The sequence below is a fragment of the Anopheles moucheti genome, chromosome 3 (genome assembly GCF_943734755.1).
Source record: "Anopheles moucheti chromosome 3, idAnoMoucSN_F20_07, whole genome shotgun sequence".
Classification (NCBI taxonomy): domain Eukaryota; kingdom Metazoa; phylum Arthropoda; class Insecta; order Diptera; family Culicidae; genus Anopheles; species Anopheles moucheti.
In genome coordinates this window covers 37,134,824-37,147,826 of record NC_069141.1, presented here as the reverse complement: position 1 = coordinate 37,147,826, position 13,003 = coordinate 37,134,824, and the positions used below count along the sequence as shown (strand labels likewise).

Sequence of the window (13,003 nt, the reverse complement as noted above, 5' to 3'; positions counted from 1 at the left end):
GATCTATTGACGTTAAATCTTGGCCTTTTTATGCTTATTGATTTATTCCGCACTCGGTGTCGATGTTTTTCTCATGCTAGCACAACATCACAACGAACATGATCTCTGCCTTTTTTACCTCGTTTCCTCCTCCGCACACCGCGTCCCGAGATCTGTCGAGTAGCGTGGTGTACTAGCGCTCGCAAAACAGCAGGCCCAGCAGCAGACACTCGTTGACAGGACATGGTCCACTTTAAACGTTCATCCACACACACGAACCACCGGCCAAAACGGTGATGAAGAAGGGGCCCGTAAATTATGATTTTATTTGAAGAAATTGAAACGAACCCCGCGTAAATGTAAAGGAATTTCTATAGCCCCCGGGGCCACTCGGTTCGTGACGGTAACCCCGGGATCGGTTTCGGTGTGTGGTCGCGCCGAACACCGTTGTCGGATCACTCCCCCACGGCGAGGACGATATGGACCAGGTTTTCCCGTGCAGGTCGGGTGTCCCCCTGGCCCCGCGTTCGGAGTGGACAGCCCCGGGCCCGAAAAAGGTGACCGAAGGTGCTGCGCATCCGCAACTGACAATAAACCAGTTTACAAAAAAAAAAACCCCATGCATGACAGGTTCCGATGGCAGCTTCCTCTGTGTACCACGGAACACCCATTCGCTTGCCATTGACATCGTGAAAATTTATCACTTTCATCGGGTGGATTAGCGATTTTATTGCTTTATTGCGGCGACGAAAAGTTATAAAACACATATGGGCTGGAGGTAGACCCCAGCCAAGGCCAAGGTTTTGCCAGTGTTGGCCTTCTTCGCCAGCATCGGAACCATCATAATGCCCGGATCAAATCGAACCTGATTATGATCCGTGATCTCCCGTACCGTATCGATGGTTCGTTGTTTTTCACACCTCCTAACAACCCGGATCACCGGTTGTTCTGGTTCTCGGGCGGAACACCGGTAACGAGCTTACACAACCCGGGGGTGTAAACATGTCGCTTGTTTGCCAGCCCGTCCGGGCGGAGGATGGGACTGAAGGTTGCAACGGGACATCGTGACAAGCCGGTACCGTGTGCTATGAATGGGGTAATAACGTGGTTCGGGATCGTTGCCGTTGCGCTGCTATTCTCCACCGGTTCGACCGGGAACCTGATGTGAGCTCGTAAAGCAATAAAACATCGCGCATGCAAAGCCGGTTGAGAAAATTCGAACCTTGGCGTGAGAAGTGGCCAATCGAGCAGGAAGGGATTACACGCGGCAGATCGAACGATCGATCGTTGACGGATATGGTTGGGGTCGTTTGGTGAGAAAAGAGCGATCTTCTACGCTATTCTTCTATGCTAAAGTATGTACCATGACTGTTTGACCTTGTACCTGAGGTGATAAAACCAGTACAATGCGCTCGTTACGATGGAAGTTCATGATCTCTTTCGAGCAACGTATAGCATAAAGCAAATCTTTCTTTCCTTATACATTTAGCACACTGCATCAAGTCATCTTCAATGCTTCAAATAATACTTCAAACATTTTCAAATAAATAATGGCTCTATCAACATTGATCATGCATGCAGTAATCCAAAGCAACCAAGACACTCCATGGTCACCATGGCAACTTCAGTAAATAAAAATGACAAGCCAAACTAAGCTGCACCAGCAGTAGTACACCGCTCTACCAACAGCTAACATAATCAACGTCCTACATGGTACGGCTATCAAACTCAACCATCTGCGAACTCAACTCCGGCCAACCTCGACACGTGTCATCGGTATATGCCTTAGCGCGTATACCTCGTGTAGGCCGCCATCCAGCGCAAACCGATCCTAGGCGCTGGGTGTTTGCTAATTGCCCACCGATTACAAACTCATTTGCCCGCAATTACTAGGCCTGTGTTGCCGCACATGCACACCGGGTCAGGGCGCACCGTGCCATCCAGTAGCATACGACGCCATACGCTTATTTTGTTCAACAGCCATTTTTACGCTGTTGACAGATGTGTGCTGCGGTCGGGAGACAACGTCAAAAGGCTGCCGCCATAGTACACCGGTAGTGATTGACGCAGCTGTCATAGGCAACAACCGATTGACAGCGCCCTCTGGGTCACTGCTGTGACATCGCGAAACTGTCAGAGGTGTGTACGAGGAAGTAACTACTAGTAGACAGTAGAGGTACGTAGGTGATCTTCAACTTACCGTCCAGTTTTAGTGATGATCATCTCAGTACCAAGATCGTGGAATTTGTCCCAGAGCTCCTTCGTTTCTAGGTGGCATTGTACAGGCCGCAGTTCGTCGCAGTTGCACGTTCCAACAATCGTTGATTTTGACTAAGAAAAAGGTATCGCATGGAAAGAAGATATTAAAGATATTACAAGATCACCTGAAGATGACCAGTATTTACCTGTGCTGGTTCTGGAGTAAGCCTTTCCTCGTCGGAAGGACTGCCAGTAGTACGTGCTGGTGATGTCGTTTCCTTTCGAGATTTGGTTGCCCGGTGCTTGGATGTGCCGTGGTTAGAGCTGGCTGCCACCTCCGAATCACTGCACTGCTCCACATCCACATCTATATCGTCATCAGCTTCGGGGAACCGATCAACGGATAGAGGACCTAAAGTAAACATAACTTAACGTTCAATTCCAGTTTTCAACAACGCTCATCGTAACGCTACCTAGAAATTGTTTGCTATCAATAAATCAAGCCCATTCAGTTCGTTTTGGATCAGCCACAGCTATCTACACCTTTGAAACTCCCACCTACTAAACGTGTGCCCTCAACGCATTAGTAAACGGAGGCTAATTAAATTTGCATCTAAATTAACCGTGAAACAAGCGTTTGCTCGTGCGCTTGTGTTCTTTTTGTAACATTCATTCGCTTTCCAATCGCTTGTTGTATCTATTCTAATGAGCCGCAAGCTCGTTGTTCCCGTGCTCCCGTTAACTAAATCGCACACTTTTTAAACATTCTTTCCAACTTCTTACTTCTTTCCATCTGCGCATCTTCAGAATCGCCGTGAAAGCCTTCTCTCTTCCGAACGAAGGAAGTACGATAAGGTTCGAATTGCGCGTTCGATGCCAGAACACTTGTGCAAGGCCGGAACCACAGCAGTAAATCATAACGCCATCCTCAATGATTTATGTGCTTCTCTAGGCTTCCCGAGATACTGAAAGCGGGGAAAAAACGGGATGCTTTTGGAGAAAAAAAAACCTTTAAAGCTCACCAAACTTTGCTTTTCAAAAATAACTTTTTTGGTGTTTGTCTCTGGGAAAGATATTCAATGCGTTTTTTACGCGATTTTTTTTTCATCAAATTTAACACAGCAGTACGCAAAGTCTGTAAAAAGTAGAATAAATTTGAATAATATTTCTCGCCTCTGAAGTTGGTTGCGTTACATTGGTACATAAACTAGGGCATCCTTTTTACATGTCTTCAACAAATTGTACACACTGCTCTCTGTTACACGACTTTAACGACGTAGAAAATTCTCTTTTATTTCTTCTATCGCATCTAAGATGGAACGAGGAGTTCAATCGTAAACTTCCTGCTAATAAATAGACCCTTGTATATAATTTTAGCAAGATAAACGATTCATTTAAACAAAGCGCAGCTAATGAGATGGTTAAACTACCTTTTTTTGGTTTCGTTACTCAACCACCACTAATATCATACATTGCTACGTATTCTTATTGTCCTTTACCTCGTGCTGTATCAAGTGTGAAGAAGTTAACCTCTTCAACTCCTTACGAAACCACCAATCGAACAGCGTCAGCTGTAGGAGAAGAGACATCCTTGCCATGGTAAGAAAGTGTACATTCTCCCTAAATCCTGATTTTTTTCCATTCCCAAACCCTTCATAAAAAACCCTCCACATCACCGGAGAGGCCTACGTGTTTGTTGTTTAACTGTATGCCCCCTCGTTTTTGAAGCGCTACGAAGACCTCTCGGAAAAGGATGCTTCACCATTATCGCTTCCTTAAAACGCTTGGTTTTCCATTGCCTCATTTCTCGCGGTCCAACCAACCGCAAACTGATCGAATGGGAAATGACCCTTTAATTATACAATTTATCAAAATTAGACACAAAATCATAAAGGACGGAATGACACGCACGCACCGTTTAAAGGCCCCCGATAGCTGATGGTTGCTGATCGATTGAGCCGCAGGTCCTTTTTGGGATGGTATGGCGGGGCAGTGGTGAAGGATGCAGTGCGCGGTAGTAACACATGGATAATGATAAAATAATAACCTCCTTGATAGATAATAACAGTGCTGCCAGCGGATCTGCCGCCTCTCTTGCACACGCTTGTGAGGTATCAATCGTATCGTGCTCAGGACAAAACGTATGGGTATGTGAGTATTGTTTTTTTTAGTTCAAGCTATTTTTAACGCTTTCCCTCCCTGCAGACCACACTAGCGACAACAGATGGACATGTTCCGCCACAGCCCAACCGAGGGTAAACCCCCGAATCTGATGAAACTCGTTGACCGAAGGGCATGTACGGGGTATCGAGCCACGGTACCAATATGCCAAATATCGCGCTAGCCCAAAACCAAAACGAGCTGTCATTCAATCAACACAGCCACTATGACGACTGGTGCCAGCCCTGGTGTGGCCGCGGGAGCGTTATTCCAATTTCCAATTTAGCGATTGCTCGATTTTCGCCACCATTTTCGCAGCATCGCCCTCCATGGGGTGACGCGGACGGCTGAACCGGTTTGGATTTTGCTGATGTGACCGAAACCGTAATTACCATACGATCAACTCGCGTGTACCACAGTTACCGCAAAGCTCGCTCGCTTCCTCAAGCCTTCGTTGCCACCGAAACCGAAACGGAACGGCAGCAAAAACGTGTAATAGAAAATTATTAGACAAGTCGACAGGTTCGGTGCTGCTGTTTGGCTGGTTTTGGTGGTTGCAATTAATCGACCAGCGTCGAGCTGACAATAACTCCGATGTGTTTATGTTGATTTTTCTGCCTCCTCCCCCCGGGGCAGTAATTTGCCCCCCTCCCCCCCCCCCTCCCCTCTCCCCTTTTCCTTTCCGTGACGTTGTTTTGGGTTTTATAAAACACGATTTAAATAACGCGTAAATGTGAGGGAGATTTAATGCATCTCACCTCAAACCCCAACGAAATAAGGTACAGCTTTGATTACCTGATTGGATGTTTGCTGATGATTATTTTAATGCGCGTATCGAAACCGCGTTTGTTTATCTCGGGAGCGTTATTAAAGGCAGCAAAAAGTTTAACAGTGTTGTTGATTCGTTCGACACAGAATTAAACATTTGATTCCGACGACGACATGAAAAATAAAACGAAAACAACTAATCCAAACAAAAATAAAATAAATAAAATAAAATAAAATCATTTGGTGCATTTTTAACTATTCATAATAAAAGATGATTTGGAACGAATGGGTCGAAATTACTTCAAAAAGATCTATTTTTCTTAAAAAACTCGAAGTCTAAATATTTTGCTTTAGCCGATGATTTTGCGATGAGCTCCTCTGCTAACCTTCCAGGACCAATTACTAGGAACCTTAATCAAGGCATTAAAAAATATGTCGCTTACTGCTAAACTTGAAAGTTAAAAATAAACGACGATAAAACGGAGGTAATATATTTCACACGTTGCACTAGTTCAAATAAAATACCGAATAGGAACTCAAAACTCAACTTGAGAAACCAATTGCTGCTATATAAAGCCGTAATAAGACCGATTATTCTTTATGCCAGCCCGGTCTGGTCCAAATGTGCAAAATCCCACTTTGTAAGGCTGCAAATATTCCAAAACAAATGTTTGAAACGCATTTTAAACCTACCACCATGTTCATAGTACAAAAGATATTCATAGGAAAACAAACTTACAATTTATATCTTAGTACCTCAAAATAACAGACAACAAATACGTTGCAAAATGTAATACGCACCCAAATAGAGATAGCAATATAGATATAAGGCTATAAGGACAAAAAAGGATACCAGGGTTTTCTAGAATTTTTCCCAACGGTGTAATGTCCATTCTATTTAACATCAAGATATTATTCCAAATGCCACCGAGCAAACTAGCTTAAACATTATTGTGTTAAGGTTTCAAAAAAGAATACCAGTATCAATCCAAATTATGAAATGTCAAGCTACATTTGAATTATTGAACAATAAAAACAACAACAAATTTAAAAAAAAAACTGAAAATATATAACACATTATCAATAAAAAAGGCTCAAAATCAAAAGAGTGCAAATTGCATCACTCTTTCCATTTTCCCTCTATCCCTCGGCCACGTTCAATCGCGAATCCTATTTCGGATGCGCACATTATCGCTCCTTCACTATGAACTTACGCTCTTTCACTATGTGCGCCAAGCACTACAAGCACTATCAACCCTAATTACTGTCTGACGCACTAATGAAGGCGATAATCTATTTTAAATTAATTTATGCATTTGTTGCACCGAACCATCAGCACGCACCCAAACCAGATGCCCCGGCCTGCATCCAGCGCGCGCGCGGCATACACATGCAACCACATACACGAGCGCCATTTTTGCGTGTCTACCGCTTCGCATCTAAATTATCCTGTCCGCCTCCCGCTGCAACCGACCCATCCGGCAAAAACCACCGATGTGCGTCGATGTGGAGCATGAGAGCTTCTTATCTGCACCCAATGAAAGGTTGTTGTCTTAGCTAATGGAAATGGAAATCCGCCGTGCAGCAGTTTGGCGCTCCGTTCCCCAATCTTTCTCCACCAGAGTGCAGAAAGCTTTTGCGTAAACCAAATTCCAACCACTAAAGCAGTTGACGCGCAGTAAGTAGCTGGCGCACGGGCGAACATGATCGGTTATTAATCTCTGCGACACATTTCCCGACCCAGAGGATCACGACAACGACAACGACGACGACGACGACGAATGGCGCAACGGCAGGCGCACATTTTATCCCACGCGTGACATCAACGCGTCATCGCAGAATTCAATCCAACGCGGCAAACGCAATTTCGGGACGACGAAAACAGAACGACCGAATCGTCACGGATGGTGGCCGGAAATTTATGACAACTAACGGATTAACTCCGGGCTTCTGTCGTAAATTATCAACGGCAAAACACAAGGGACCGTCCCAGGCACACATACACACACACATGCACATACCAATCAAATGAAGTTTTCGGGTGAGAAGCGAAACGATGAAAACTGGTACTGGCTTTCTTGAGTGACTACTGCCGAAATGTGGCCGTACGACCGGCGCGAAGGAAATGACGATCGCAGCAGCGCTTTGAAACCGGGTGGAAGATTGACTCACGTTTCACAATTTCTTGCGGCCGCACGCATCTAAGCGTCGCGTTAGCTGGAGTTAAACGGTTTTGGAAGGCACGATGAAAAAGTCATCCCAATATAAGGCCACCTCCCAACAAAAAAACAGACGCCGCGACATCGATCGCATCTGGTGATGAATAGTTGATAGATATTTTTCTGCATAATTTGCCAAACATAAACGCACAACTCGCTCGGCAATATATTCGCTCGCCCACGTACCCCCAAAGATACGGGGGGCCGGGTTTTGTATTTCTCACTCTCTCTCGCTCGCTATCGGGTCTCGGTTTCGTAAAAGGGTAGCTTTTATGTGCCTCGGCACAGGCAAAATCCGTCATCAATCGAAACGGATGGTTTATTGCGTTCGGGGTGTGGGCAGAAGCTTGTTAACAGAGAATACAATTTTATTATTCTGAAACGGGTTGCGAAGAGGTTCGTTCGGGACTGCTGGTCAGTAGTTGGGTACGTATTTATTTAATGCGCAAAGAACAAAGTTGTATTAATGGCTCCGAGCAACTTTGTAGCTGCTAGGTATGATTTTGGTGCGTAATTGGATACAGCACAATTTGGTTTTGATTTTATTCTAACTCTACATTCGCAACAGATTTTAAAACTATTTTTCAAAAGAGGTTTGAGTTTAAAGGTATTTAAGTTTTAATGTTTCAATATTTTTGTTTTTTATTTAATTTTATTTAAAGGCGTGCTTTAGCATGCATTAAGCAAGGTGGTAAAAGTGTGTAATGTTCTAATCCATTTTCTCGAATCTTAAGGATTCAGAACTTTCTGTTTCACATTTCAAATCAATAAACATTTTAATTTTTAAGCCATAGCACAAATAGCTATCGCATTCAAACGCGCAGGAAACCGATTGAGCTGAAAGAATCATTAGAAACTCTTTACTCTATTTATTAAAACTTGCCAAGAACATTAATATTTACTCGTTTTTTTTATTGTATGGATCAATACTTGATTTTTAGACAAATGTTTGGCCAAATTTCGTTATTCCTCGTCAATTTTTAATTATCTAAACTATGTTATGTTATGCTAAACTATCTCATGTTCATATTTTTATATGTCAATGTTTGTTTTAAAATATTTAGTGAATAATTTAAACTTTAGATTTGATAGCTTGGTATTGAAAGGCAAGTTTGACGTAAAGGCAATATTTGCGTTTTATTCTTAAATTACTACTTTAAGATGGTAACAATTATTACTCAATTATTCGAATAAGAATAACTCCAAAATTGATCATCATTCGAATTTCTAAGTGAATATCTTCCCTTTTTTTACTTTTTGAAGGATCCACGATTCAACACGAGAATTCAATAATGTGTTATCGTCGTGTGCATTTTGATGTTAGTTTACTTGTTAAAGCAATGTAGGGCGAACAAGTTTAATCATCATTAAAAGTAAACTAAATAAGTATAATAACAAATTTTATGTACATTTTGGCACAAGTTTAAAACAAAGTTTATGCAAATCTTTAACAAGTATTCAAGGTCTCCCAACCAAAATACCTTTCACAGAAGCAAATAAAAACACTCACAAATCAACCCCGTCAACTAAAAGTGGCCATTCGTTGCGGAGCCACAGGCCTTTCCATCGCAGACCCCATCGCTGACCGACCGGCTGATGGTGATGAGAAACATGAGCAGCTCATTTTCACCCAGTTTCTGCTGTCGCCATTATGCAGCCAGCCGCCAGTGCTGACCGTAAATCATGATCTCATTCAATCGCAAAAAAAAACCGTACATCCACATTCACGTAGCACAGCCGCTACAGATCACATCCCGCTTTATGACACTTTATGTGGTGAGCTGAAGATTTCTACCGCGCTTTTTTGCACCGGTGCGAATGGTTCTCAACGGTAGCAGTCCGCTTTTCGCCCGAACCGTGATGGCTTCACTTCTTTCCGCCAAGAAAGGGCTGTGGATAAAATATATTACTCCGGTGCTCGATAGGAAACCGCAAACAACACACGTTCACAAAACGCTTAGAGGTCGCTTTCCATCGAGCGCACTAAAGTGCTTGTGTGCTTATGCTCATATTTATTCCACGATGCCTAAAACTTCCCATCTGCCTGAACTTCACCTTAATGTTGTGCCGAGGTAGCTCTCATCGTTTCCGTACACAGTGCTGTAATTCATTCGCTTTTTTACATTCATTATCTCTTCCCTCTAAGCAGGAAGCTTTCTTAAGCTTATTCCATCTTAGAATCATAACTCATCCGTGTAGTTAAATAGTGCGATTTTTTGTCTTCACAATTTTGTCTGATCTATATATAACAATAACGTTTCTCACGTACTGTGAGGTTCGAAACAATTCTACTCAAGTTGAACATTAAGTAAACTGTTTCCAATTGTTTATTGTAGAGGATTTTGGTGGTTAGTTTTTCGAAAACTCTCATGAGAACCCCCTGTAATGATATTTGCTGACAATTTTCTCAACAGATGCTCATCAAACCGTTAAACTGACGGAATACCAAATAATTATACGTATCCACTGCTCGTCGCAACAAAATACCTCCCCCCAGCGAGTCGTGACAATGTGCTATCTCGCGCATGTGATCTGGGTAATTCTATGCGATAGTTGTATCGATTGCTACTACAAAACTCCTGTGCTTAGTGGCAAACATATCATTAGACAGAAATTGTTGCTTCCCATTAAGATTTTTTTACTTCGATATAAACGCATTAGGATGAGCATTATTTGTACCGATTAGCTGTGCGGTAATGTGAGTGAGAACAAAACGAGCTAACGCAGCTTGTAATCGTATGTAAAATCAAAACGGAGTCACAGTGTGCATCGTTGCTTATATAAATAATGCTGTTTGTTTTGAGCATTTCGACACAATTTAATAAGAAGTAATAATTCGTTTTTATACGTGTTTACTGGATACTGAAAAGGTTTCCTAATATTTATCATATCGTTGTTGTTTTGTTATCATTAGGTCCATCCAGAATTGCATCTGCTATGGAGCGAACTAAGCGACCGCAGAGAACCAAGTTTCAAGGATCCCCTGGCATGAATGCTAACTGAAGAACCTGGCTGGTTCAACTTAAGAACCTGGTTCAAGAAGAACCGCTTTGGAACCTGTCACCAGCAGCAATCGCGAAGAAAGTAAACATTATCATTATATGGTGTATATCACAAAGTTGTCATACGAAATACCCATATAGCGACAAACACCACTACTAACGGGACACCCAACTTCCATTCTGCTTAGGGCCCTATCAAGGAGTTTAATCCGGTTTTGGTTCATTCATACAATTATATCATGTGTTGGTTCAGCTTAAACGGTTCTAAATTATTAATTAAACTGAAAAGCATCAGTATAAATAATTAACAATAATGCATATTTATGTAGGAAAACCTAAATATTGTCAAATTATACATCATTGCATATTTATTTAACATTTCAACATGTCTCAAATATTTTAGATACTTCGTAAATGGACTAAAATACTACAGAAGTAACAGAAATTTATGTCAAACACTGGCGAACAATAGTGTTGCTCATTCCGTCCGTTGCTACAATTGCATTTCAATGCTATGAACATAACAGTTTGCCCCACTTTGGAACTCCCTATTGTCCGCATTTTGGTGTCGAGTTTTGTGATGACTGTTTGAATTTTATTCCAAACGCACAATGTATCACGTGCACTTGTTTAATGATTGTAAGATGACTAGCATTAAACAAACAAACTCTTCACGGTGGACGATTGTGTGATGGAGCAGCAATTCAGGTACGTTTTATTATACATTTATTCATTCTTGATGTTAGGTTAACAAACATGATCTCTATTTATTGTATACGGTATTCTTGTACTAAAACAAATAATAAAATAAATACAGTCCTTACAAATTGCAATATGAGACCAAAAACCGATATTTTTAACTTTAGAAAAGTAAAACATCAGGTCGGGGCCTGTTAGCATTCCTTCAAAAATATAGGATATATAGTTTATCAGTTTTATTGTGACTTTTGAATATCTATTCTACAGCTAAATCCCCAAATGTAGGTACACAGTATAATAAACTTCAATTCAATGATTCTAGAGTTCATATAAATTTAATTAAACCGCGGTGGTTCCATACAGATGAGATACACATAAGACCTACATTTTCGCTTAAGATGCAATATTCTGTGATAATCGTGAAAGATATTTTAATATTATTTAGTTTTCATTTATAGTGGAGTTTGCTAGGACTGTCACTCTTGAAGTAAGGATAACAAATTCCGGGTTGCTTAGTGAAAATAAATCTAAATCAGCAATACTATGAAGGGTACATCCTTTTAATTGCCAAAGTCTTTATAATTCAAAACAGCACTTGAAAACTTATAGTTCGATACATTACATTAAATATTTCAGACTCTTGTTTTGAACCCAATTTTATGAGGATTTTCATTCAAACAATTCATGATAACAACAGAGGTATTCTTCTTCCATCAGGCTCTACACATTGCTCGAATCAACGTACAGCATTGATTAGAGCACTGTTTTCACGTGTTCACAGCTTATGCTCACAGTGCGCTGTTGTTTACAAAGTGTTACATCGACGGTTGTTTGTACCTTGGTGGAAAACATTCGTTCAATAAAGCAGCAAACGTGAAATCAAACAGAATTAACCTTGCTGTTTGGAAAACAACAGAGAAACCCTTATTGCTAAATTGCGTCTATTTTAACCCCAAAATAATCGAACTTATAGAAATTATTCCAATTCCACTCACTGCTGCTCCGCTCCGATGGTTCCCGACTCGAACTGTTTCCACCACGGGCCATGATGGCGGCGATAGAAAAATCTGTCCCGCTGCTTCCCGTTTTCGATGCAACCAGTGCTGCAGCTGCGGCTGCCGCTGCAACTGTGGCCGCCCTCGCACCGCCGCAGTGTGTTTGCGTTCCTAATAACATTTTGTGTTTTGTTTTTCACTCCTTTTCGACACAATTCTTCACTATTCACTAGCACCACTCTACACGTCGACAAGGGAACCTTCTTTTTTATTTATTTCAAAACAACCGAAAGCTCATACACGACGGTATGCGACGTTTTCCACTTTCCCTAAATTGCAACCGAAAGAGACCGGTGTGCATTCAGTGCAGAACGATGAACCCCCGTCGATGAAAATGGACCAGCACAGGCGCAGCCACGGTACAAATAGTTTCAACACATCCGCGAGCCATTTCCCGGAGTTTTTGGGTAAAATTAATGGAGCTTTTTCGATGGAGCGAACACTATCGAACGATAATCTGTCAAACCTGATTTCATTAATTTATTTCGTGTTTATTTGCACTCCCGCGGTATACACTTGTGCGCGCCGGAAGATAAAACGAACCTCCTGATGCGGATTTCCCTGTGCCTAACAATTCACATTTTCCCGACAAAAAACACACCCTTGAGCGTACGCAAACGACAGCGACGACGAAAAATAACACACGCGCCTTTTCGCGTTTTCGCAACCGGGGTTTTCGCGCTATGGAGGGTTTGCGTACGTGCGCTTACGTGCGCCGGTAGCAAGCAAACTGCAAGGGAGAATGCATATCATGGCCGCCATTCGGGTCGCAAACGCGCGCGCTGCTCTTTCGCCACCAAGAGCAGTAAAACAACAGGGAAAAAAACAACTTCATACAAACAATTTCTAGTGGGATTTTTTTTTTCTTCTCTGTCGAAGCTCACCAGAAATGTTGCTCCATCGCAGATGTGCATATCGATGG

General features: G+C 42.0%; 1 protein-coding gene across 1 annotated transcript in view; it reads right to left on the bottom strand.

Annotated features, from left to right (window-relative positions):
- LOC128302399 (T-box protein H15-like) overlaps positions 1–12,202 on the bottom strand; it is a 45,777-nt gene extending 33,575 nt beyond the window's left edge. Inside the window, exons 1-3 of the mRNA XM_053039218.1 lie at positions 12,022–12,202; positions 2,385–2,590; positions 2,180–2,310 (exon numbers count right to left, since the gene is read on the bottom strand). Of these exons, the coding sequence (XP_052895178.1) occupies positions 2,180–2,310; positions 2,385–2,590; positions 12,022–12,202 (518 nt within the window). The remainder of the gene's footprint in view (positions 1–2,179; positions 2,311–2,384; positions 2,591–12,021) is intronic.
- Between the last annotated feature and the right edge of the window lie 801 nt (positions 12,203–13,003).